The 27,011-nt window shown below is 35.9% G+C and overlaps 4 protein-coding genes across 8 annotated transcripts; 1 reads left to right on the top strand and 3 right to left on the bottom strand.

Annotated features, from left to right (window-relative positions):
• Nucleotides 1-4,375: 4,375 nt before the first annotated feature.
• Nucleotides 4,376-8,117, bottom strand: LOC134238508 (radial spoke head protein 9 homolog). The gene is made up of 5 exons (XM_062720634.1): nt 7,779-8,117; nt 7,489-7,651; nt 6,554-6,683; nt 6,211-6,357; nt 4,376-4,696 (listed from the first exon to the last, which is right to left on the bottom strand). Exons 1-5 carry the CDS (start codon nt 8,003-8,005, stop codon nt 4,536-4,538), a joined length of 828 nt encoding a protein of 275 aa, XP_062576618.1. The 5' UTR covers nt 8,006-8,117; the 3' UTR covers nt 4,376-4,535.
• A 218-nt stretch (nt 8,118-8,335) lies between these two features.
• Nucleotides 8,336-10,268, top strand: LOC134238506 (uridine diphosphate glucose pyrophosphatase NUDT22-like). The gene is made up of 3 exons (XM_062720631.1): nt 8,336-8,910; nt 9,370-9,575; nt 10,007-10,268. Exons 1-3 carry the CDS (start codon nt 8,443-8,445, stop codon nt 10,203-10,205), a joined length of 873 nt encoding a protein of 290 aa, XP_062576615.1. The 5' UTR covers nt 8,336-8,442; the 3' UTR covers nt 10,206-10,268.
• A 3,366-nt stretch (nt 10,269-13,634) lies between these two features.
• LOC134238507 (malate dehydrogenase, cytoplasmic-like) lies at nt 13,635-24,644 on the bottom strand. Its single transcript, XM_062720633.1, has 8 exons — nt 24,517-24,644; nt 23,793-23,891; nt 17,845-17,941; nt 17,196-17,371; nt 16,632-16,754; nt 15,489-15,665; nt 15,087-15,200; nt 13,635-14,279 (listed from the first exon to the last, which is right to left on the bottom strand). Exons 1-8 carry the CDS (start codon nt 24,517-24,519, stop codon nt 14,067-14,069), a joined length of 1,002 nt encoding a protein of 333 aa, XP_062576617.1. The 5' UTR covers nt 24,520-24,644; the 3' UTR covers nt 13,635-14,066.
• On the bottom strand, nt 19,682-23,645 carry LOC134238504 (uncharacterized). 5 transcript variants are annotated; one of them, XM_062720628.1, is made up of 12 exons: nt 23,040-23,637; nt 22,867-22,945; nt 22,600-22,701; nt 22,390-22,473; nt 22,217-22,297; nt 21,980-22,102; nt 21,714-21,868; nt 21,320-21,522; nt 20,241-20,352; nt 20,160-20,189; nt 19,930-20,065; nt 19,682-19,798 (listed from the first exon to the last, which is right to left on the bottom strand). In XM_062720628.1, exons 1-8 carry the CDS (start codon nt 23,614-23,616, stop codon nt 21,347-21,349), a joined length of 1,377 nt encoding a protein of 458 aa, XP_062576612.1. In that variant the 5' UTR covers nt 23,617-23,637; the 3' UTR covers nt 19,682-19,798; nt 19,930-20,065; nt 20,160-20,189; nt 20,241-20,352; nt 21,320-21,346. The 5 variants fall into 5 exon arrangements, with proteins under 5 accessions (XP_062576612.1, XP_062576610.1, XP_062576613.1 ...); XM_062720626.1 differs by having other exon boundaries at nt 20,160-20,352; XM_062720627.1 differs by having other exon boundaries at nt 19,698-19,811; nt 19,940-20,065; nt 20,160-20,352.
• Nucleotides 24,645-27,011: the final 2,367 nt, after the last annotated feature.

Raw genomic sequence — 27,011 nt, forward strand, 5'->3', positions numbered from 1 at the left:
CTAACGGCCCCTAATTTTAGGAATCGGTCCTTTTTTATTCATATCATCTAAAAGCTCTTAAGATTTTGAATATTTTTTGTTCAATAACTACTCAGAAATTCTTTTTCGTTTTTAAGCTATTAGCAAAAGAAATATTTAGGGACCAACCCTTCAACTCCTTAATGGGGACGTTTAGCAAAAAATGAAATGTTGCATATTGTTCAGAACATTATTTTGAACATCTTTTTTTCAATATTGCTTATCAAAATATATCTCCCTTTCGAGATATAAAGCATCAAAGATTTAGCATTCTGGCCCCTTGTGGCCCCTAATTATGTACCGTACGACATAAAAACCATAATATATAGTTGTAGATTGTTAAGATAAACATCTTTGCTTCAGTAATGTACTAGTATTACAAAATATAAACGGATAAAGAGTTATCGAAAAAAGACTTTTGGCCCCTCTTGGTCCCTTATTCGAGTACCCAGCCCCTTTTTCTGGATCTCATCTTAAAGATCTTAAGATTTTGAACATTTTGTATTCAACAACTGTTCAGAAATTCTGTTTCGTTTTTGAGCTATTAGCAAAAGAAATATTTAGAGGCCAATCCTTTAACTCCTTAATGGGGATGTTTAGCAAAAAATGAAAGCTTGCATATTGTTCAGAACATTATTTTGAACATCTTTTGTTCAATATTGCTTATCAAAATATTTCTCCCTTTCGAGATATAAAGCATTAAAGATTTAGCATTCTGGCCCCTTGTGGCCCCTAATTATGTACCATACGACATACGAACCATAATATATAGTTGTAGATGGTTGAGATAAACATCTTTGCTTCAGTAATGTATTACAAAATATTAACTGATAAAGAGTTATCGAAAAAAGACTTTTGGCCCCTCTTGGCCCCTAATTCGAGTGCCCAGCCCCTTTTTCGGGATCTCACCTTAAAGATCTTAAGATTTTGAACATTTTGTGTTCAAAAACTGTTCAGAAATTCTTTTTCGTTTTTGAGCTATTAGCAAAAGAAATATTTAGGGGCCAACCCTTTAACTCCTTAATGGGGACGTTTAGCAAAAAATGAACTGTTGCATATTGTTCAGAACATTATTTTGAACATCTTTTGTTCAATATTGCTTATCAAAATATTTCTCCCTTTCGAGATATAAAGCATCAAAGATTTAGCATTCTGGCCCCTTGGGCCCCTAATTACGTACCATACGACATAAAAACCATAATATATAGTTGTAGATGGTTGTGATAAACATCTTTGCTTCAGTAATGTATTACAAAATATTAACTGATAAAGAGTTAGCGAAAAAATATTTTTGGCCCTTCTTGGCCCCTAATTCGAATGCCCAGCCCCTTTTTCGGGATCTCATCTTAAAGATCTTTAGACTTTGAACATTTTTTGTTCAATAACTATTCAGAAATTCTTTTTCGTTTTTGACCTATTAGCAAAAGAAATATTTAGGGGCCAATCCTTCAACTCCTAAATGGTGACGTTTAGCAATAAATGAAAGGTTGCATATTGTTCAGAACATGATTGTGAACATCTTTTGTTCAATATTGCTTATCAAAATATTTCTCCCTTTCGAGATATAAAGCATCAAAGATTTAGCATTCTGGCCCCTTGTGGCCCTTAATTATGAACCATACGACATAAAAACCATAATATATAGTTGTAGATGGTTGAGATAAACATCTTTGCTTCAGTAATGTATTACAAAATATTAACTGATAAAGAGTTATCGAAAAAAGACTTTTGGCCCCTCTTGGCCCCTAATTCGAGTGCCCAGCCCCTTTTTCGGGATCTCACCTTAAAGATCTTAAGACTTCGAACATTTTGTATTTAACAACTGTTCAGAAATTCTTTTTCGTTTTTGAGCTATTAGCAAAAGAAATATTTAGGGGCCAACCCTTTAACTCCTTAATGGGGACGTTTAGCAAAAAATGAACTGTTGCATATTGTTCAGAACATTATTTTGAACATCTTTTGTTCAATATTGCTTATCAAAATATTTCTCCCTTTCGAGATATAAAGCATCAAAGATTTAGCATTCTGGCCCCTTGGGCCCCTAATTACGTACCATACGACATAAAAACCATAATATATAGTTGTAGATGGTTGTGATAAACATCTTTGCTTCAGTAATGTATTACAAAATATTAACTGATAAAGAGTTATCGAAAAAAGACTTTTGGCCCCTCTTGGCCCCTAATTCGAGTGCCCAGCCCCTTTTTCGGGATCTCATCTTAAAGATGTTAAGCTTTTGAACATTTTTTGTTCAATAACTATTCAGAAATTCTTTTTCGTTTTTGAGCTATTAGCAAAAGAAATATTTAGGGGCCAACCCTTCAACTCCTTAATGGGGACGTTTAGCAAAAAATGAAAGCTTGCATATTGTTCAGAACATTATTTTGAACATCTTTTGTTCAATATTGCTTATCAGAATATTTCTCCCTTTCGAGATATAAAGTGTCAAAGATTTTGCATTTTGGCCCCTTGTGGCCCCTAATTATGTACCATACGACAAAAAAATCATTATATATAGTTGTGGATTGTGGAGATAAACATTTTTGGTTCAGTAATATATAACAAAATATTGATTGTTTAAGAGCTATCGATTAAAGACTTCTGGCCCCTTTTAGCCCTTAATATGATGAGTCAGCACTTTTTTCTTGGTATCATATGAAAGATCTTGATGTTCTGCACAAATGATGTTCAGTATGTTTTAACAAAATATTTATACTTTAAAAGATATGATGCGAAATGTCTCAAAAAATTGGTCATGATTCGTGTCCTAAATTTTGACCCCTACCGAGCTCCCATACTAGGCACTTCCGGAAAATATCCTGACCCAGGTGCAGTATGGCAACATGTCCTCTACCATCCCTGAAAATTTCAGCTTTCTAGCTTGAACCGTTTTTGAGTTCCATCACAGACATGGAGGTCACCTAAATTTTGATCAAAGGGCGATAACTTCCGACCGGAAGTGATTTTTTCAAAATCGAAGCGCGGGTACAAACTTCAGATAGAAACACATCAACACCGAAAATTTGAACCAAATCGATTGAGCCATCTCCGAAAAATCTTCTGCACAAAATCGGTAAGGAGAAAAAAGAATAATAATAATAATAATAATAAAAGTGAAAAAGAAACCGAAGAATAATAGAAGGGTCTTCCGCTGAAGACGGAAGACCCTAATAACTAGAGCAAAGCTCGTTGCAAAGCAACGAGTAGGTCTTCCGTACTGTTTTGACCGGAAGTGACGTCAACAAATAAAAGCAAATGAGCTAAGTGGTCTCCATTGACTTTATAATTTTGATTTTGCATTTAAACCTTCAAAAATAAGCTATTTTTGGCTACTTCCGGTCACTTCCGGTTTGACCGGAAGTGATGTCAACGGACAGAAAATTAAGTTTTATGCTTCCAGATACATATGTTACCCAAAAATATGTCAAGAACGGCAAAAATATGCATATTCTGACGACTTCCGGTTTGACCCGAAGTGACGTCGCCGGACGCATTTTGACGACGCCAATAGATTAAGCTTGAGATTTTGAACAACTTTGCTTTTTAGACGTATTACAAATTCTCAATACTTTTTGAGATATAAATGAAAAACTTTTGGCCCCTCTAGGGCCTTTATTTTAGGGGCCAGCCCTTTTTTCGAGATATCATTTGAAAGATCATGTAATTCTACACTTCTTTTGTTCTATATGTCTTAACAAAATATTTGTATGTGAAAAGATATCGAAGAAAAGATGTTAGAAATTTTAAAATTCTCGACATGCCTTTTTTTGGACCATAGCGAGCGTCGGCGTGCAGCACTTCCGGTAAAAATGAAATGCGTATGTCACATCTACAGACATTGCTCTATCATTGCTCTAACACTCAAGTTTCTTTCTTAAGCCGTTTTTTAGAAAACTCGCGGACAAACTGACCCCCTGAAAATCACTAAATCGCAAAAATCTCAAAACCGGAAGTGACGTCTTCAAAACAAAAAATTCTATATCAGCTTTGTTTGATGTTCTATCAGTCCTGAAAGTTTCATGAAAATCGAGCGAGCCATTTCTGAGAAATCGTGTACACAAAATCGGTAAGAAAAAAAACAATAAAAATAATAAAAATAGTGGAAAAGAAACCTAAGAATAACAAGAAGGTCTTCCGCTGAAGACGGAAGACCTTAATAATAAGAAACAGAGTAAAAACAATACGTTCCCCAACTTCGTTTGGGGAACATAAATATCTATCTCAAACATACATATCTTGAAAGCTAATGAATTCTTAAGATTTACATGTAGCTGGATCAAAAAATAATTGTTAGTGACTAGTAACACCTGGCTTTTATTACTTGGAAATGATAAGCATTCAGTAAACAAGAATAAAATAAATTATAAATGATTTATTCAAGTGTATTATTTTTTCATAGTAAATATAATTTAATATGTACAAGTAACGATTTGAGTTTGAAGTCTCTCACAATGAATCTTGACAACATGAGGTCTCTTCACTGATCATCACAGTCACAATCACAAAGCCCCGCCCCCTCATAACATGAACGGCAGATCCAGGTTCTTCTCTCCGTTACCCACGTAACAGGATCCGTATAGACGGGTGCCGGGGACGTGATAACTAATGTAACCTAACCATAACAAACTCCGGAGGGTGACCAGTCCACTACCGCGCTCAAACTGTAGACTCCAGGAACCTAGAAACAGAACAAAGCTATAGGTTAGAGATGTATTTATATTTAACATTGTGTAATTGTTTCATTAATAAATTATCTGAATTTTAAATTTTGTAAATTATGTTCACATTTTTAAATCAACTAGGGCTAATTGTAACGGGGACCGTTACAGATGTTCCCCAAACGCTCCCCAACTCCCTTTTATAGTCATATTCCCTGTAAGCGTAATCAAATAAGACAAACTTTATGCATCTGAGACTTTAACAACGTTTACCTAGAAGTGTATCATGTTCATTCAAATTTTATCATTGCACACATGCGCATGTTAATGCATGTGCGTAATGACCATATCATATTCTCTACAAAATCTATATATTTTAATATGCTAAATATTAAAGTATTTAATCCAAAAGTATAAAAAAAAAAACCCGCTCATTCAAGTGTATTTTTGATTTTACCCATTTCACGTGCACGCAGGTGCATACATGAGCATGGTGACCATATCTTTATGTAGAAGTCCATTACATCTATCTATGTTCTAAATCCCACCCCGTTTGGTTGAAAACCAAGGGAGTTATAGCTGTTTAAAGTTTCAGCCAATCAGATTGCAGCGCACGTACAAGCACGTGTATGTATGTGCAGGGTGACCATACCTTCTTATAGAAGTCCCTTACATATATCTTTGTTCCAAATCCCAACCTGTTTGGTTGAAAACCAAAGGAGTTATAGCTGTTAAAAGTTTCAGCCAATCAGATTGCGGCATTCGTACACGCACGTGTATGCATGTACATGGTGACCATACATTCTTGTAGAAGTCCATTACATATATCTATGTTCCAAATCCCATCCTGTTTGGTTGAAAACCAAGGGAGTTACAGCTATTTAAAATTTCAGCCAATCAGATTGCAGCGCACGTGCATGCACGTGATTTCATGATAATTGCTATATATCATTTTGTAGGATATCCTAATGCATGGCTATGTTCAAAATTTCAAAGGATTTCGTCAAAAAACAAGAAAGGTATTGAGATTTTAGTTTCAGCCAATCAGAGCGTAGCGCACGTGCATGCGCGTGAGATCTTGCCATATTGACCACGTCATCTTGTTTATACTACTAATACATCCTTACATTATGAGTTTCAAAACATTTCATCAAAAAATAGAAAAGTTACGGCAATATACATTATAGTAGTCATTCTCGTGTTGCACGTGCGTGCTCTTGCAAGCACGTGCGCGCTAAATGACCTTCGTTCCGCAAATCTACATAACATGTCTACTGACCCTAAAAACATTTCACCTTAGTTGGATGTGTAGTTTACGAGATCATTCGCAGACAAAAAAGTGCCCAGGAAGAAGAAAAATAATAATAATAAGAAACAGAGTAAAAACAATATGTTCCCCAACTTCGTTTGGGGAACATAATAAAAAAAAGAGAGAGGGAAGTAACTGGATTGCATTTCTGATTATTTATTGACAAAAGTATCAATTTTCAGTTAATGATAAAAGGAGAGGGGGGGGTAGTTTTTGACAACTGACCTTTAGGGATATCCTCCTCTAGTGTATCCATGAAGTCGATGGCCTTGTCCAGGTTAGCCTTCTGTAGCAGAGTCTTCTCCTGGAGACTGATAGGTTCACGGAAGTGCATGTAGGAGCACAGCTTGGCTGATTCCGAAACGGACAGTCCTGGAAACAAAAAATTGTGAGTTGTAATGACAAATATAAAGATTTAGCTATCAACTGATTTCAAGTGAAGAAAGTGAAAAAATATGTACCAATAAATTTAATAGTGAAAATTATCCTTGATATTAAGCTGGAGAAAATTAATGAAGAGTTTGTACATGAAATTTGATTTTAATCATTAATCTTTAGAATGAGCTACCTTCAAAACTTCTATTTGCGATAACTTTTCCTTCTGGGGTCTTGATGAAAGCTGCTCGTGGGACAATTTTCACATCTTCATCAATTTCAGCAATAACGGAGGACAACCTGTCTTCTTCTTTGATTGTTATCTACAAGAAGTTTAAGGTTTATATTTAAATCGAATAGACTAAAATTATTGTGTTTTAAATGAAATAAAAGTTTAAGGGTTTAGAAAGACAACAAAAAGTTCATTAATCTACATAAAGTGATATACATGTAAGAAAGCAGTATACAATTAAACATTATAATCCAGTTTTCAGAAAATTGCTAAAATTGGTCAAATTTCTATCCACCCGTGTGATCCACAATTTTTTGCCATATTCATCTTTTTATTTATGCATATAATTTTTTATAACACAAAAATGTAAGATGCTCTATAATTATTGTAAGATGATGCAAAAAAAATTGCATACACCATGACCCAAACCTCAAGCATAAAATTTTGTGCAATGTATATGGACCCTATACAACGGAGTAATACTGCCCAAACCAATGTGATAATAAATCATAGATATACTGTAGTATGTAGCACTCTAATTACACGTAGTGCTTGCTGATTTTTCCCAAATCCCTTGAAACTATACCGTATTATCAACATGTTCCCTCAATTCTCCAGTGGTGGACGAGAATCGCATTTTTGTTTTCTAAAAAGATTATCTAAGTGATCTGGCGGAAACTTGTATTTTGATTGTTTAAATTGTTTTATTTGTTTAAAGATACCACAATTTTTAAATTTAAGTTAACATCGAATGACAATTAATATTTGATATAAACTTTATGAGTTTTTTTTTCTCTTTCTCTCACAAGCACTAGCTAAGAATTTAAGCTATTTTGATGATGAATGATAATAGACCGCTGTTACACATATTATTTTTATTTTTATCAGACACTCACCGTTTCCTCCTCCCCGGGTTCCTCTCCATCCTCGGCTTTCTTCTGTTCAGTGTGCTCAAATTCGTACGATGGATCCCCCGTAAATCTACCTTTGGCTAGCTTGCTCTGTTCCCTCATAGCTTTAGTTGCTGGTGGCAAAAGACCCCAGTGGACACAATCTTTGCTGTATAACAAGGTATAAGTTCAAATAGTTTTTTAAGTATACTGAATCAGTATGATCATTTACTGTTTTTAATTAAGAATGTGAGTAAACTACATTAATATTGGCACTAGATTGTTGAAAAACATACCTGTAGAAAGTTTTCCTGTCCTCCATTTCATCTCTTCCAACACCTTGTGCAATGAAGTAATCATCTTTAACACCAAGAATTTTACCCCAGAAGTAAACTCTGTGAAATTTACCAGAATTCTTTAAAATAACAAGCGAAGTCTGTAAAGCGGCCTTTTGTTCTGGACTCAGAATAATTCCGCTACTTCCAACGTAGTCAATATTAAGATGAAGACCCTCTGAATCCATTTTTGTGATGTTATTTCTTCTTCAGTGAAGAAACTCCTGGTGAAATCAACAGCAAACAACAGTGTGTTGTCACAGTCAGCCCGGTTGCCAAGGAGAAGTAAACAATGCGCATGCTTGAGAGGATCTTGATCTTTGATACGCTTTAAACTAGTTTGATCAGAATTTATTCGTGAATTTCTAACGTGGTAACGTTTATAAATAATAGAATTTATAATAAGTTTTTAATTAATCAGTAAAATGTAAATGTCGAGTTAGATGTCCCAATAATTTTTCATGATGATGAATAAATCAACTTGGTAAACTTGTTCTACGAACCACTTAATGCAAAACTGCATTTCCTGTCTGTCGTGTCAAAACAGAAAGTGAGAAACGATAGAAAAAATATGAATTTGTAGCATCGTAAGTCCAGTTAAATCGCACTGTCAACCGACGAAATTATGGAGAATGAGAGTGTTGTTCTTCTAAGTGTTCCGTCCACACAGATAATTACCAATTCAAACACGCGCGTTTTTATAAACAAGGAGTACAACAGGAGAAAACATAATGACTACGATCAACAAATAGATGTCAACTGGAACAAAAGAGTCTCGGAAAATCCGAAGATTTTTAATGGAACTAAATTTCGCCTATCTTCTGTTTCTCTTTCTAATGATATTTTGACTTTGAACTTGGGACTGACATGTTATAAGGATTTTTTAGGAACAAATTGGGGTAAGAATGCTAAGGTCTTGGGTGAGGACGGTGTCAGAGATTTTCAGGACAGCCAGGCATACATGTCTGATCCGCTGGGAGTCGGCACGATTGTCCTGACGACGGACGATAAGGTTATTTTCCTTACTAGGAGTGAACATTGTGCAGAAGCACCAGGGATGTGGGATGTTCCAGGAGGTCATCCAGAGCCACAGGTAAATGTAATGATAAATTAACATAGGCAGATATAACAAATATAATGTGTAAAATTCCCTTAATATTTAAAACAATAATAAGTAGACTGTAATGCACTAACTATCCATTATATCCTCCACAGGTATGTAAAAACATAAAAAAAAAAAGTCAAGGATCCTTTCAAGCGAACAAAAAATATTAACTGACCAGCACATCTACACACACTACCGTATAAGTAGAAATTTTAGCGAGGATTTAATTTTGGCATTATTAGCGACGGTACTGAGATCGCTTAAATTTGATATCGCTAAAAATTAATTGCGTTTTATTTGTAATATGTTCTTTAATGAACGTTTCAAAATCGCTAAAATTACATCTCGCTAAAAATAAAATACCAGTTTTTAGGGACAAATCGCTAAATTTACGTCTCGCTAAAATTTCCATTTATACAGTATTTATGATCAGAATTTTTTCTTCAGGAAATCGTTGGAAAGATGCCTTTCGAGGAAATAAAGTTTTCTGATCTGAATGAAGAAAAAGTTGTGCGTGAGATTTATGATTCAATAATGAGAGAAGTTGTAGATGAAGTGAACATTCCAGCTTCCTCCCTCTCACAACCAAACTTCATTGGTGTGGCTCAAAATATTTCTGCAGCAAAGCGTCCAAGTGCTGAATTTATAATCAGGTATGAATTACTTTTGATGGTTCCAGTGTGCAGTAAAATATGATCGCAACAGATGCACTTAACAAAATCAAACATACAGTGAAGAGATTTTTTATCACAGTCCATGCTTTTCTAGCATAACACATCTACTGAGTACTGAATTATGTTCATAATGAATCAAATTTGTTCCATCCCTGGTCTTTGCTAAAATTATGTTTTACAATAGTGTCCTGTTATCATGTACAGATGAAATTTGGTATATCGAACACTGATATCTGGAATACCAGGACATGCCAGAGCAATTTTGAAGTCCCTCAAGTTCCCTATTTCTTGACTCCTCAGTTATCTCAAAATATTTTGTTGCTCCCCTCAAGTTCAAGATAATAAGGTTTGACTGTAGTGTTTTATTTTATAAGTACACTGTATATCTGTATCATTATCAACTATTTCAGGTGTAGTTTGTCCTCGTCAGAAGTTAAGGACCTGTACATCAAAGGAAACCAGGACGAGGCCTACGAGTCTACAAACATCCAGTTTGTACCCAGGGACACTGTGCTCAGCTTAACACCGAGTCATGAGATGTGGGCCAATCTAGCTCCATCCGCCAAAGGCTGCGTCATGTTGTACAAATTATATAGTAACATTCACTGATACTGTGGTTTTATTATTTTTTTAGGGGGAGGGGTAAGATTTTTATGGTTTTATGGCTGAAAATAAAATTTTGTTACCAACACTCATTCATCAAATTTTCATTTCTGATCACCTTATTATTGGTTTGGCTCAATTATGAAAAAAGCAATTCATTGTAAAGAATTGGTTTACATTACATAAAAGCGAAAAAGTGTTTTATTTAGATTTTTAGAAATGTATAATAAGGGGAAAATAAATTATTTGAAATTAACTACAACGTATGTCATTTTGTTAATTGTTTACAGAAATGTGTCTTCAGTTTATACAAAGCCATGTCATACAAGATTCATGATGAACAAGAGGCCCATGGGCCACATCGCTCACCTGAGAAGCTTTGGCCATTCTGTACTTTACTAGATTTACCCCTTGTAATACATATTGTGACCCCACCCTACCCCACTGATCATAATTTAGACAATTTGAAATCTACACTACCCCAGGATGCTTCCATATATAAGTTTCAGCTTTTCTGGCCCAGTTGTTATTAAGAAGATTTTCAAAACTTTTTCCTATATATATTTCTATGTAAAACTTTGATTCCCCATTGTGGCCCCGTCCTTCCCCCGGGGGTCATGATTTGAACAATTTAGAATCTACACTACCCCAGAATGCTTCCACATAAGTTTCAGCTTTTCTGGCCTAGTTGTTCTTGAGAAGAAGATTTTCAAAGATTTTTCCTATATATTTCTATATAAATCTTTGATTCCCCATTGTGGCCCCGCCCTTCCCCCGGGGTCATGATTTGAACAATTTAGAATCTACACTATACCAGGATGCTTCCACAAAAGTTTCAGCTTTTCTGGCCCAGTAGTTCTTGAGAAGAAGATTTTCAAAGATTTTTCCTATATATTTCTGTATAAAACTTTGATTCCCCATTGTGGCCCCGCCCTTCCCCCGAGGGTCATCATTTGAACAATTTAGAATCTACACTATACCAGGATGCTTCCACATAAGTTTCAGTTTTTCTGGCCCAGTGGTTCTTGAGAAGAAGATTTTCAAAGATTTTTGCTATATATTTCTAAATAAAACTTTGATTACCCATTGTGGCCTTGCCCTTCCCCCGGGGGTCATGATTTGAACAATTTAGAATCAACACTATACCAAGATGCTTCCACATATGTTTCAGCTTTTCTGGCCCAGTGGTTCTTGAGAAGAAGATTTTCAAAGATTTTTCCTATATATTTCTGTAAAAATTTGATTCCTCATTGTGGCCTTGCCCTTCCCCCGGGGGTAATGACTCCTATAATTTAGAATTTAAACTACCCCAGAATGATTCCACATAAGTTTCAGCTTTTCTGGCCCAGTGGTTCTTGAGAAGAAGATTTTCAAAGATTTTTCCTATATATTTCTATGTAAAACTTTGATTCCCCATTGTGGCCCCGCCCTTCCCCCGGGGGTCATGATTTGAACAATTTAAAATCTACACTATACCAGGATGCTTCCACGTAAGTTTCAGCTTTTCTGGCCAAGTGGTTCTTGAGAAGAAGATTTTCAAAGATTTTTCCTATATATATCTGTGTAAAACTTTGATTCCCTATTGTGGCCCCGCCCTTCCCCCGGGGGTCATGATTTGAACAATTTAGAATCTACCCTATACCAGGATGCTTCCACGTAAGTTTCAGCTTTTCTGGCCAAGTGGTTCTTGAGAAGAAGATTTTCAAAGATTTTTCCTATATATATCTGTGTAAAACTTTGATTCCCTATTGTGGCCCCGCCCTTCCCCCGGGGGTCATGATTTGAACAATTTAGAATCTACCCTATACTAGGATGCTTCTACATAAGTTTCAGCTTTTCTGGCCCAGTTATTCTTGAGAAGAAAATTTTTAAAGATTTTTCCTATATATTTCTATATAAAACTTTGATTCCCCATTGTGGCCCCACCCTTCCCCCGGGGGTCATTATTTGAACAGTTTAGAATCTACACTATACCAGGATGCTTCCACATAAGTTTCAGCTTCTCTGGCCCAGTGGTTCTTGAAAAGGAGATTTTTAAAGATTTTTCCTATATATATCTGTGTAAAACTTTGATTCCCTATTGTGGCCCCGCCCTTCCCCCGGGGGTCATGATTTGAACAATTTAGAATCTACCCTATACCAGGATGCTTCCACGTAAGTTTCAGCTTTTCTGGCCAAGTGGTTCTTGAGAAGAAGATTTTCAAAGATTTTTCCTATATATATCTGTGTAAAACTTTGATTCCCTATTGTGGCCCCGCCCTTCCCCCGGGGGTCATGATTTGAACAATTTAGAATCTACCCTATACTAGGATGCTTCTACATAAGTTTCAGCTTTTCTGGCCCAGTTATTCTTGAGAAGAAAATTTTTAAAGATTTTTCCTATATATTTCTATATAAAACTTTGATTCCCCATTGTGGCCCCACCCTTCCCCCGGGGGTCATTATTTGAACAGTTTAGAATCTACACTATACCAGGATGCTTCCACATAAGTTTCAGCTTCTCTGGCCCAGTGGTTCTTGAGAAGAAGATTTTCAAAGATTTTTCCTATATATTTCTATATAAAACTTTGATTCCCCATTGTGGCCCCGCCCTTCCCCCGGGGGTCATGATTTGAACAATTTAGAATCTACACTACCCCAGGATGCTTCCACATAAGTTTCAGCTTTACTGGCCCAGTGGTTCTTGAGAAGAAGATTTTTTAATGACCCCACCCTATTTTTGTCTTTTCTTGATTATCTTCCCTTGCGAGGGGATATGTCCCTTCATTTTAACAATTTAAATTCCCCTTTACCCAAAGATGCTTTGTATCAAGTATGGTCAAAATTGGTCCAGTGGTTCTTGAGAAGAAGTCGAAAATGTCAAAAGTTTACAGACGGACAGACAGACGGACGGACGACGGACAAAATGTGATCAGAAAAGCTCACTTGAGCCTTCGGCTCAGGTGAGCTAAAAAAGTTTAATTGAATAATGTAAGATTGCAGGACACCTTGTCATCATCTTGAATAGGATAAATTATATAATTTTAAGTAACAATTGACTTGAGTTATTCCCTCTTAAATCTTCAGTCCATAAATTTTCAAGGTCAACCAGGTGATTTTTTTTTTCTTTTTGAGTAACCAGTTTTTGACTGACAGGAAATAGCCAAGGAAGAAAATCTTGAAAAAACTGAGATCCTTTCATGGAAAGCAGTGACACGTCAAAGATCCTTCACTGCTCAAAGGCCCTGAGTGCTGAATAAAGGTCAAAATTTGAAGCCCTTAACCAGTATATGGTGACATCTCTACCTAATTGAAAAATTCTCAAATGGGGCGTAAAACAATATTCAATCAACAATACATTATGATTGCCAAGGGAAATAACTCTGGGTGAATTCACATCTATTGAAATATTTAAAACCACCAATGACATCTACTTTAGTTTATTAAAGAGACACATTAACACTTTGAACACAGAGCTCTTTTATTAATGGTGAATTTTAATATCGTCCTAATCTGATGATTAGCAATGGCACTCAAAGTATAATTAAAATCATATAAATACCATTCTATAGAGTACATTCTTTGCTTTACAAAGCTTTTATATGTCTTGATTCTAGAAAAAGAAAAAAAAGCTGCCCATCATAATTTTAACAGAAGTCCCACTAAAACACATCAAACTTTTTATATGTCTATTATTTATACAAAGAGTTGTCATTAACCATGAAGTATGGAAGCTGGGCTATACATGAGAAGTTTATTAGTAAAGCTGGCATGGAACAAAAAAGCAGCTACAACAAGACGTCAGAGTGTGTTCTAGGAACCACCGCGAGTACTGATAATGATCTGTCACCACTAGAAACACACGGGGGGTTAGAGTCGGGCGGGCAGTCAGTCCTGGCAGGCCGCCATCGCCATGTTCTTCTCCTCGACTAGCTCCTTCATGGTGATGTCCATCTTCTCCCGCGAGAAGTCGTCGATCGGCAGGTCCTTGATGATCTCGTACGTGTGGTCGGGTTTGGTACGGACGGGGAAGCTGTAGATCAGCCCCTCCTCAATGCCATAGGAACCGTCGGAGGGAACCGCCATAGACACCATGTTACCCTGTCACCAAAAACCACACTTGTACCATTCAAGTCAAACAAGTTTCATTTTTATCAATTTTATTGAAACATTGTATGGATCCAAAATTATGACATTATTTTTCACAAAATGAAGTTGAAGCAGGGACCTATAGACTAACTACTTGGTAAATACGTCCCAGGTTGGGTACATGGAGGTATTAATTTGTAGTGACAGTTTTGAGAGACTGTCAATCATTAGTTTGCTCTGCCGTATCTTTTTAAAGACAACACTCTTGACAGATCTAACACGACACTGTGCGGCACTTAAAAATGCATGTGACCTACTTTCTTTGAAATTTAACAAGATACCACATATTAAATACATTATCGTTACAAAACATGACATTGGTTAGGGGTGAAACAGTTCACCGCAGTATCGGTTCACCGCGGTATTTTTTCTCGGTTCGATACATGGTACAAAATCTCTACTTTCGGTTCAGTTCGTTTTTCGGTCGGGAACGTCATTCAGTCGGGTTTGGCATAAGGTACAAACATGCTTCTCTGTGTAATTACTCATTTAATTAGTTCAAATTCGTAATCTTTTGTGGACTTAAAGTTTGTAAAATGATTTTTAATAGTCAAATCAATTAAGGTTAATTTTTCCATCCATTTTGCACATAAATTCTTTGACTTGATTAAATAAAAAGAAGGATAAAACAGCAGTTGAATTTGTTTCCTTCTATCAATTTAAATGTATCATATCGAAAATAACCGAACCGAGACCAAATTTTTCGATACGTATTGAACCGTGAAGGAGGCGTATCGTTTCACCCCTAACATTTGTTACCTCAGGAACTCCAAACCACCAGTCATGTACGTGGTCCACGATAGCTTTAGCAGCAGACATGGCGCTGGACAACTTCCTGGCAGCGATCACCGCGGCTCCTCTCTGCTGGACCGTCTGTAATAACATGTAAGAGGTTAGTCATTTTCATTACCAGGTAACTTTACCATGAGTACCTGGTATATGAATTAGTTCTTATCTGTACATGTTGTTACTTTGTACAAATCAAAAATAAGCATTTGTTTTAGCATCTAGAGTTTAAAGAATCTGCTCAAATATGTCACACAATGTAAGGAGAAAACCTTATACCTCTTACTTAAAGAGCAAACCAAAAAGAATTTTCATTAAATGTAGTTTTGTTTAACATTTACTTGCTTTTAAACTCATAAACTTTAAAAACACTACCTTGACGAAGTCGTTTTTGACCCAGTTATCATCCTTGATGGCGTCACGAGCCTTGACTTCTTCCCCCTTCACGTTGACGACGGCGTAGGTCAGATCTGGATACTGTGTGGATGAATGGTTCCCCCAAATCACACAATTACGTACAGCGCTGTTAGGGACCCCTACACGGGCCGCCACCTATAAATAGACACCAATTAAACAGTCTGGAACAAAACTGTACGGGACCCCTAAACGGGTGGCCACTTATAAATAAACACAAGTAATCATATTCTGATATAAACCTTGAATTTTTCTCTTTTTCCAGTAAATTTACCTTAATGTTTTACTTCCCAATAAACTTATGAGTTTTTCAACTAAATTGTGTACACATAATGTATGTGTACTTATTAAAGTAAGCTTCATATACTTGGGGGTGGGTGGGTGGGTATATCTTACCTGTGCCTGTGCCCGGTTCTGGTCAGTATATCTTACCTGTGCCTGTGCCCGGTTCTGGTCAGTATATCTTACCTGTGCCTGTGCCCAGTTCTGGTCAGTGTATCTTACCTGTGCCTGTGCCCAGTTCTGGTCAGTATATCTTACCTGTGCCTGTGCCCGGTTCTGGTCAGTATATCTTACCTGTGCCTGTGCCCAGTTCTGGTCAGTGTATCTTACCTGTGCCTGTGCCCAGTTCTGGTCAGTATATCTTACCTGTGCCTGTGCCCGGTTCTGGTCAGTATATCTTACCTGTGCCTGTGCCCAGTTCTGGTCAGTGTATCTTACCTGTGCCTGTGCCCAGTTCTGGTCAGTATATCTTACCTGTGCCTGTGCCCGGTTCTGGTCAGTATATCTTACCTGTGCCTGTGCCCGGTTCTGGTCAGTATATCTTACCTGTGCCTGTGCCCGGTTCTGGTCAGTATATCTTACCTGTGCCTGTGCCCAGTTCTGGTCAGTATATCTTACCTGTGCCTGTGCCCGGTTCTGGTCAGTATATCTTACCTGTGCCTATGCCCGGTTCTGGTCAGTATATCTTACCTGTGCCCGGTTCTGGTCAGTATATCTTACCTGTGCCTGTGCCCGGTTCTGGTCAGTATATCTTACCTGTGCCTGTGCCCAGTTCTGGTCAGTATATCTTACCTGTGCCCGGTTCTGGTCAGTATATCTTACCTGTGCCTGTGCCCGGTTCTGGTCCAGCCTAGTCAGGGCGGTGAAGTTCTGGGGAGGGATGGAGGGGGCATACTTCTTACAGATGTAAGCGTTAGTGTTGGCTGGGTTACCTACCACCACCACCTACAATGTAATCCATAAAATCACTAACAACAAGAGATATGGAGGTTACCTAAAGAATTCACAATTACAGGTAGTGCTCAATAAATGGGCTACCAAAATATGCAACTACTGGGTGTGTCTGAATTCACAATTTTACAATAATCTCTTTTTTCAGGCTTGATTTTCTCGATTTCTTTTATTAAATAGAGTATAGAAAGAGTGGTCTACCTTGATATATATAATTAAAGTTTTCCCTTGATATTCTTTATTTGATTGGTTTTAATAGAGTTGTCTACCTTGATATAGTTTATTAGATAAGGTTTTAGCAGAGATGTCTACCTTGATATGCTGTTTGTTTGAGAGGGACAGAGTTGTCTACCTTGATATGCAGTTTTTTTTTAGGTACAGAGTTGTCTACCTTGATATTCTTTATTAGATAGAGTTTTTAGCCGAGTTGTGTACCTTGATATTTTTCTTGGCCACTTTATCGATGGCCTGCCCCTGAGACTTGAAGATCTTGACGTTGGCGGCCAGGAGGTCCTTCCTCTCCATTCCCTCGCGGCGAGGCATGGCCCCCACCAACATCGCCACATCTACGTCCTTAAAGGCCTCCATCTCATCACAGGAGGGGATCACCTCTACAAAACGGGTCAAGGTCATAGCTCTCAAGGTTATACAAGTCAGACAATTTACTACTCCATTATTTCACATGGTGTAGTTCTTTTGTATGCATTATTCATTGAGTAATATGGGCTACTGAATAAAAATATTGTAGTAATGTAATTTTATCTTTGATAAATAATTTCCCTTTAATAGGCTCAACCTCTGCAGATATTAAAATTTTACATAGTAATCTAAATATTTTCTGTTATATATTTCACTACAGTCACAGGATCCTCTTATCTTGTGTTTTAGTATTTGTTTGTTTTCTGCATAGCAACGGTGTCTCAGCAAATAATAATTTTAAAATATTATGTGTAACACACACTGAAATAGTAACATAGGCATTCTATATTGAGTGTAATGTAGGCATAATAAGCCTATACAATGTGATATATACGCTAAAGGTATTTAGTGACATGATAAGCCTATAGTACAATGTATTACATACGCTGGAGGAGGGGGAGGGAGCAGTCCATCAGCTCCATGACAACACCATTCAGGACCCCCATCATGGGAGCAATATCAAGGAGAACCAAAATGATTGGCTGAAAAATATAATTCTCATGTTAAAATCAGACATTCAACTAAATATTTAATGTTGCTTACCCAAAAACATAGACACCAAGAAATTAAAATGATTCGACAATGCATTTTTAAAAATTTCATCAAGATGCATATTGGTTATTAAGGTATCAGATGTACAAATGGGTAAAAATTAGAGCCTGGTGACCCCATTTTTTGATGTTCTAAAATTAATATATGGGTCATGACTGATAAAAAAATTAGGTCATCAGGGGCAACAACTCTTTTGGGGAGATAACTCTTGACCAAAATAAATTTATGTAAAAAAAATGATTTTATTTTTTTTAAAGAAGTTTATTTTTTCAAAGTCATACAATAATCATTTCCTTTCATAAAAATTAATTAAAATAAATCTAATAGTAATGATAAGATGTTTAATGTGAACTTATACACAAAAATTAGGCCAAAAAATGTGTACATGGTGAAGAAAATGTAAACACAAAAAAATTACTTATTATACTTATGAATTATTTGACAATGAAACAATACTGTTTTGAAAATTTTAAATACATGCATATTAAATTATTAATGAAAATATTTAACTAGTGAATTGTACTCTTTTTTAATTCGGTATAAAAAATGATGCATTTCATTTATATTCATAATTCTGAAGGAGCTTTTTTCATTATATGCATGAAAATACATCTACAATTCAGTCAATAAATGATTCATATAAAACATAAATTTTCACTAGTAGAATTAAAGCTGCTTGAATCAAGCTTTCAAACATACCACAAAGCATATCAATGGATTTTGGTACAACTAAATATGCATACATGTATATAATCTATATATGTCTGTATGATTATCATATGTACAGACATAAAAATGACTCAAACATTCCACAGTACATGTATATCAATTCATTTTGGTACAACTGAATAAATCATGTAGCAGAAAAGAATATATCTATACATATATATGTTATATCTCTATGACTGTATGATTGTACATCTATACAAAAATGAATATGATATAAACATATCAACTTATAACGGTACAACTGAATAAATCATGTTGAAGCAAAAAATTCACATAACTTAGGGATGACCGTTTGCAACACTTTAGATGTCGCAGTTACTCTGGGTTTGCCCTCACTGGTTTTGGAAGACAAAACACAGGTCAATCCATCTTCTCCATCTCTGTCGTAGATGAGCTTTAGGTGTGAGAGGCCAAGACCAGATCCAGCGATGTTCTCTGCTAAACTTGTCTTCAGGACACCTGTGCCGATCAACACATGTAGCGATCCAATGTTTTTAGATTTTTCAGCATTAAATATTTCTTGCTGAAAATGGCAATCACTACTGTATGAGTGCTTCATGACAGTTGAGCTACTAAAGTTTGCAGCACAGATAATCCTCGCTAACATAAGAACATCATCGACTGCATTGTGTGCATTGTAGTCTGGAAGACTAAAATGTCTTGCAAGGCATTCCTGCTTGTAACTTGGAAGCTTTGGAACATTTTTTCTCAAGACACTAAGAGAGTCAACAAATGCTGTAACAGTTTCTCGGAATACTTTCTGTAGGTTACACTTGTTAATTGCACTACATAAAACACGGAAATCAAAAACCCTTCCGTTATGTGCCACCAACACCACATCCCTGAATTTCTTCAGCCACTCCAGGAAGTTGTCCAAGGCTTCTTTGATGGGGATTGCAGCTACTCTCTGTCCTCTAACATATAGAGATGTTCCATCGAAGACAATACCTGTCGCTCTTTCGGCATTGGCATCCAACTGTTGTTTGGGAAGAACATATGCAGAAAATTGTTCCTTACTCTCTACATCAAGGCAAGCAATTTGTGTGATGTGAGGCATGCTGTTTCTTGATACTGGAAAAAGAAATATTATCAACAGTCATTCCATTATGTTAACCTGTGCTTATATCAAAATATATCCAACTTCATGTTTTTTTTTTTTTATTATTGGTAGAGATTGTGAATCATTAACAAATTCTTACTTAGTCCTGTTGTCTCCAAATCGATGACTACAAAATGTGGTTTACTAAGCTGTACTGGAGAAAAGGAAGGCTTTATAGTAGCATCAGGCACTCTGGTTATGCTCACATCAGTGCTCAGTCCAATCTCTGTAATAGATGATTACAAATGATTATGAATTTTCTGTTTATATGTAAATGCATCATAATTAAAACTTGGTTATGTACATGTATTTCAGTATACCCGATTGGTATGTTGAGCCCTCGGTAGCCTCTAAGGCCCCTTTATCCGTCAGCCTCTCCTGCTTTAGGATTAATCGTCTACGTTTTGTCTCTGGAAGCTTGGCCTTTGCCCTCTTCTTGGCCCTATATGAGTCTAGCTTAGCAGAATACTTGGCATTGAAATGACCTGGTGACAGGCCATTTTGTTTGAAAGTCTGAAATTGATGTAAAGCATGTTTATAATAAGAATCCTATCTTCCCTAAAAATATTTTCTCAATCTTTTATTCTATTCAATTTTTTGTAGCATTTTTAAAGTTACATGTATACATATATTATTCATTGCAATATCTATGTGTTAGTTTAAAATATAGTAATAGGAAAGAATGTAAATCATTTCTATCATGGAGGTACAAATGGAAAACATCAAATACCACAAGACACTCGTGAAAATGCAAGTAATGATTAAAAAACAAAACTAAAATTTGTAACTACCAACTCAATATGAAACAACAAAGCAACTTACAATCCAAAGAGGAAAGAAAACAACTGAAACTTCAACACTCAACACCAAAGTAGAACCTCTGAGAGATATTTCCTTCCAACATTTATGCTTGCAGCTGTTGCATGGATACGAAAGTCAAGGCTCTCACTCTCTCCATAATGCAAGTGCTTAGGGGCTTTAAGCATTGCGGCACGATTTGCATACTCACACGCCTGGCTTGAACCTAGGTCCACATACATTGCTGACTTGGCTATTATTGATTCAAAAATCAAGTTCAATTTCTCACGCAGTAAAGGGTCACTGAGGGGTGCTTTGTACGGCAAACTTCGATGACTATATTTCTCTGAGTTTCCTATGCGTTTGTAACCACAAAAACGTGCCTGACAATTACTGTGATCGCCAAACTGATGAGGAATTAGTGCTTTGAGGTTCTCTCGCATCCCATCTACATCACCTTTGTTTTTGCTAAATATGTACTTGATGCACTTATGAAGATGCTGAATAACCTGATTACTGAGACTCACTTCCTTTTTGTTGCGTAGGTCATACAAGACTTTGACAATGTTTTTAATACAATGATTTCTGTCAAGCTTTTTTTTAACAGTCACACCCATATTATTTTGCAAACGTGCAACAAGAGTGTTATCGCCATCACCCTCTATAGTATCAACAGGCGTACCTTGTTGGATCATGTCTTTGATGGCTTTCAGGCCTGCCTCACTTTCCATAGCCCTCGCAGATCCTTTGTGATTCCACACACACAATGTTCTCTAACTTTCAGCCCTGGTCTGTTCCTCCTCCACCATTTACATACTCCACAAGTACGGTGCTTTATGACAGTCTTCAGAACTTTATTTTCCTTGCTCATCATAAATGTATGACCTGAAAAAAAAAATCCATGTTGCATAAAGTGATTTATTAACAAACTTTCAAAACATAATAATATGTATATAAATATTTCTGTAAATTTGGAATATGATATAGAAAATATATGAAATAAAATTCATGATAATTATATCAGTTATAATTGATTTTTTGAATATATTTTCCAGATAATTCTTTTTTTTCATTACCTGTTAGACTGTCAAACCCTCTTTTCTGCCACCCATGATCGATACAAACTGTCATGCCTCTACGACTTTTAGGAGCGAAAGAAAGTTTCTTTTTAACTGCGGGATGTATCTTCTGTGTTTTATGGCCATCGTGAGTGATTCCTGGCATTCCTGAGCTATATAAAAATAAATTGAAAATAATTTATCTATATGACTATTTTATACCTCTTCAACAAAATGCTATCTGTATAATTCATCAATTTTCATTTCAAAGAAAAATAAATTACCCTTGGTGATGATCAAAAGTACCAGAAGATGCACATGTAATTTCATTTTGGGGGAAACTGTCTTCTGCGTTGCAATCAGGCTTAATTTTCTTGTCATTAGCATTGAGTTTGGACCTTCCAGAGCTACAAAATATTACCATAATTGATCATATTTGTATATTATGTACAATTATAAAAAAAATTGTATCATTTTCATTCATTATTTGTGCCGTGCCTTTTCTACATTTTAATATTTACCAATGGTCATGATCAAGGGGATCAAATGAGGTATCATGGTCAATTTCATTGGAAACTGATTCTGTCAGTCTGGAAACATCCCTGTAAAGAATAAAATCAGAAGTAATACAGGTGAAGACTGTTATGTACTGTTCATTGCTTTAATGACTATAATATTTTAAATCAAAATTTACCCAACAAATTCATCAGGAATTACTGCTATCCCTAAATCAGTGAACTCCTCCTTAAAATCATCCTCTTCTTTCTGTGAAACAGCTCTGAAATATGCAGTTATATATGAAGTTATTCTATGTTAAATTTTTGTTTGTAATTGTATTCAAAACATTAACGCTATTAGAAGCAGTTCTTCTTTTTAAAAAAGACATAAGCATGATTTTGATTACATCATTTCTTTCTCAAAGGCCATCAGACTTTCCTCCTTCATGTTTTCTTCTGCGTATTTTTCAATTATCTGTCCTGCTCTCCTCTCCATGACTTTTAAACTCCTGTTAATCAATGGTAAATCTAAGGTTGTAAGTAACGAAACTCAACAAAATAAGACGTAAACAACAAACAAAATGCATAGATTACATTAGAATGGCAATAACTATCTTCTAATTTGGTATTCGCAACTGTAAATGCTAACTTAATGGTCGCAAACTGAGTTTTACCTGTTATTAATGAATGGCAAATCTAGGGTTGTCAGAAGATTGTTCATTCTCTGCGGTCCACCAACACTGTCAATCATAGCTACAAGGAATATTTCAATCTTTTTATACAATTTACAACAGAATACAACATCATTTGTAACAATAAAAAGGTTTGAAATATGGAATCAACATACCTGCACCAACTTTCGTATTTATACAAAAGCTAGGCATCCCCTTTCCTTGCCCCTCGTCTTTGTGCGTTTTGCCATAGGGAATCCTGTTCAGCTTCAAACAAAAGGTACACTGTATGTATAGGTACCCGCCCAATCCAAGTTTCATCTCACCTTTTATGTTTCTTTTCGTTAGATATAGAGGCCCGCATTTACAGTGGCAGCAATTTTCCAGGGCATCTACAACTGTATTCCATTCGATAACGCGTCTGCCATTTCTCCAACCGTCTGAACTAAACTTCTTGCTATTTACAAGACTTTTCATGCCAGGAAAACACGTTTCGCATGTTTCTCCCTCACAAATGTGACCAAACACATAGTTGTGGTCCACTAACACATTAGTTTTCGGCGACTTTTTGAAGCGCCCTTTCTTGTTTCGTTTCAACATGGACGCCGCCATATTGAAAACTGTTTGTAACGACGTTACGAGATATTTAGATATTTTGTTTTTTAAACTCAAAAAATAATTTTCCGGTATCAACTTTGTCATCAAATTGCTAAATATCAGTATAAATGTTGTTAAATGAAAAAATATATTCATTTTAATTTTTTTTTACTTTTCCCCGAAATCTACCGAGATCGTTCCGGAAGATGCCGAGCTCTCGTGGTCAATTTTACATCCGATACCTTAATTTATTTCTACAATCTGATTCTGATTTTCATTGTATTCCAATACCGGTACATTTTTGAAACAGAGAATGTAATGAGAGTTTGTACCTGGTCCTTGCCAAAGACATCTCCCCTGGCTACAGAGTAAAGGAGGGAATAGGCAATCTGACCAGCAGCTCCTGTAACGAGGACTCTCAGGGGTTCAGCCTGCAATAGGTCAAAGGTCAATAGGTCACAATTAGGTCTAAATCAACATGATCAATGAAGTTTTTTTTTTAATCCTCATGTGGTAAATTATTCTGAATGATCAATAAATGTCAAATAAATAACATAATCAAGTGAGGGATTGATGGATTTAAAATTACTCTAAGACGTTCAATTACAGGGGACATCCTAATGTTGTAAGAGTGAAAAATTGAAAAGATAAACATTTTTAATTTAACAAAAGTAAAACAATATAAAATAAGCTTATAAATACAAGTGCAACACTGAATCCACTACTGTACTTCCTTGAATATTATGGGAGTGTTTAAACCGCTCAGACAGTAGAGTGACACCGAGACAGGTGTTTTAATCGCGATCTTACTTTCAATTAAAACGTTTTCTTCATTTTCATTTATTAAATTAGCTACTAACATTACAGAAACATTGAGATCCGCCACAGTACACGGAAAGGTCACAAAGACACGCACCTACATAATGGTTGACAGCTCGTTTCTAGGATTTTGCTGTCATAATCACACTTCATTCCGCAATGACAGTCAAATATTTTATCGTCTGAAGCAGAAAACTACATTATGTAGCCTAAAACAAACAAGAAATCCTTACTTACCATTCTGTCTGTTTACCGGTTTCTTTTTCCGTAGCCCACGAGAAGATGAAAGTTCAAGGTCAGAATTATAATTGAAACCGGAATGATCACAATGTGTAATTCCGGAAGAAGGAAATTTTTTTTCAATGCAATATGGGGATTTTAAAAAAATCATTTAATTACGTGATTAAGTTTCAAACAGGAAAAAAACAAAATATTCATAAAATTCTTATTAAAATTGGACGTGTATACAGGTAAAAAAGTAATTTAAGCATTACGTGTTTGTGTTACTGTTTGTATCGATTAAATGCCCCAGTCAGTGGTACTGCGACGTAAACAGAGGCCAGACGTGACTGACAACACGAGGTCGAGTTATTATTGACACGATTATTCTTTTACATCACCCTCTCTCCTCAGAATTAAGTATCGAAAAAGTCAACGTTGAGAAATTTTTAGATATTCGTTTGTGAGACACTATACCCCCCCCCCCCCCCCCACAAGCAGCTTTTGCCAAGAGCTTCAAAGTTTCTCAAATGCAAGTCAAATTCAAACGATCATCGTCAGAATTGTTGGTATCCAAAGAAATGTCTTGTCAAAAGGAATACATATCTGAAACCTAAAAGCTGTACTAGTAATTATTTAAAAGTTATGTACAAATTTGGTTTCTTTTTGTTTGTCTACAATTAAGTGAGTACATGTTTACAGTCCCTAAAGCCATAATGGTCAAAACTCAAAAGGTCAAAATATTTAAAGTTATTCATTGAAAGGTCGTGTCAGAATGAATACATTGAAAGCCCTCGCACTAACTGTTCAAAAGTTTTGGCAAGGTTAAAGTTAGGAATTTTTTGGTATAAGTACTTGGTCAAACTTCATGGTCTTTGCCTCGTTGGGGGAGTTCCACAGAATTTGATCTCTGGACCCTGACCTTGGAGTTTGACCTACATTTACAAAAAAACAATAATTCATATACTTCACATCTCGTATGAATTTTGACAAGACCTTTGAGTTGGTATAAATATTTTTGACCTTGACCTACGATTTTGACCTACTTTTTAAAAACTTAAACCTTGGTCATAATTTCTGAACAGATAGAACTAGGGTTTTCGTATTTCACAGGTATACTCCTTGTAACAAGACCTTCCCTTGGATACTTTTTATGCGCCCGGATCGATAGATCCGAGGCGTATATTGTTTTTGTCCTGTCTGTCTGTCTGTCTGTCTGTCTGTTTGTTTGTTTGTCCCCAAACTTTAACCTTTGCCATAACTTTTGAACCATGAAAGGTAGAAATTTCATATTTGGTATGCATACTTCATTAATGAAGGGCTTTCAATTGACACCAATATTAATGACCTTGTGACCTTGAATGTGATCTATATGCTAAAAATAACTTTTCTGTCTGCAGACTTTAACCTTCGCAAAAACTTTTAAACCATGAAAGATAGAGACTTCTTATTTAGTATGCATACTACACTTGTAAACTTAAGTTCTTTCAAATGACACCAAGGTCAATTACCTGGTGACCTTGACTGTGACCTATATACTAGAAATTATAGCTTTTTTGTAACTTTCATCATAACTTTTGAACCATAAAAGATAGAGACCTCATATTTGTTGTACATACTCCACTAATCAAGTTCTTTCCAATGACACCAAGGTCATTGACCTGGTGACCTTGACTGTGACCTATGCTAGTATGCTAAAAATTGTTTTTTAGATTTTTGTTGCCGCCGGTCGCATTGTGTTTCACAAACACATCTTGTTAATGTTAATTTTGGAGTTTGACATGCATTTGAGAGAATTCTCACCCTCGCCATACGGGGACATCAGTGTTTCACAAACACATCGATCTTGTTTACTTTTAAATCTTAACCTTTGAAAACTTGGACTTTCATATAAATGCATGATATCATAAAAGAATTAAACTATTTTCAATCTTTACCACAACCTGCCGTTGGGGTGGGGGCATCGGTATTTACAAACTCAAATCTTGTTTCAATATTTAGCAAGAACTGACCTCGCCAAACACAGGCACGTACGTACAAAGCATCGATTTTGAAAGTAGCCATTTATTATTTTTTTTACTTACCTGAAAAAGTTGACAAGCAAAATAAAAAAGGACAAATGCCTTGCTGTAGTAAACAGGGGCAAAACAGTCTTTCAATGAATATTTCAACAGTAAAAGTATTGTTGGGAAAAAGGGGGAAAAGCCCCCCTTGAACCCCCCCCCATTGCGTGCCTGAAACAGCATGGCATTGATCTCTCTTTAACTCATGTATGATGTCTAGCGTATGAAAATTATAAAATCAGTAATAATCGGAATCGAAATCGTTTAATTTGTTTCATAATTTGTTTCAGCCATGATCGTACACTGTAAAAAATGTGTTTAGAGTCTAAACATTTTTCTAAACACTTTTCTTGTAGACAGATTTTTAACATGTTTAGTACTTGAACACATTTATTTTCTAAACATGTTTAGGTATCCGTTTAATTTCTAAACATGTGCCTGTTGAAGCTT

This window comes from Saccostrea cucullata, unplaced genomic scaffold (genome assembly GCF_032062105.1).
Source record: "Saccostrea cucullata isolate Sc308-1 unplaced genomic scaffold, CSIRO_AGI_Scuc_v1 ctg2881, whole genome shotgun sequence".
Lineage (NCBI taxonomy): Eukaryota > Metazoa > Mollusca > Bivalvia > Ostreida > Ostreidae > Saccostrea > Saccostrea cuccullata.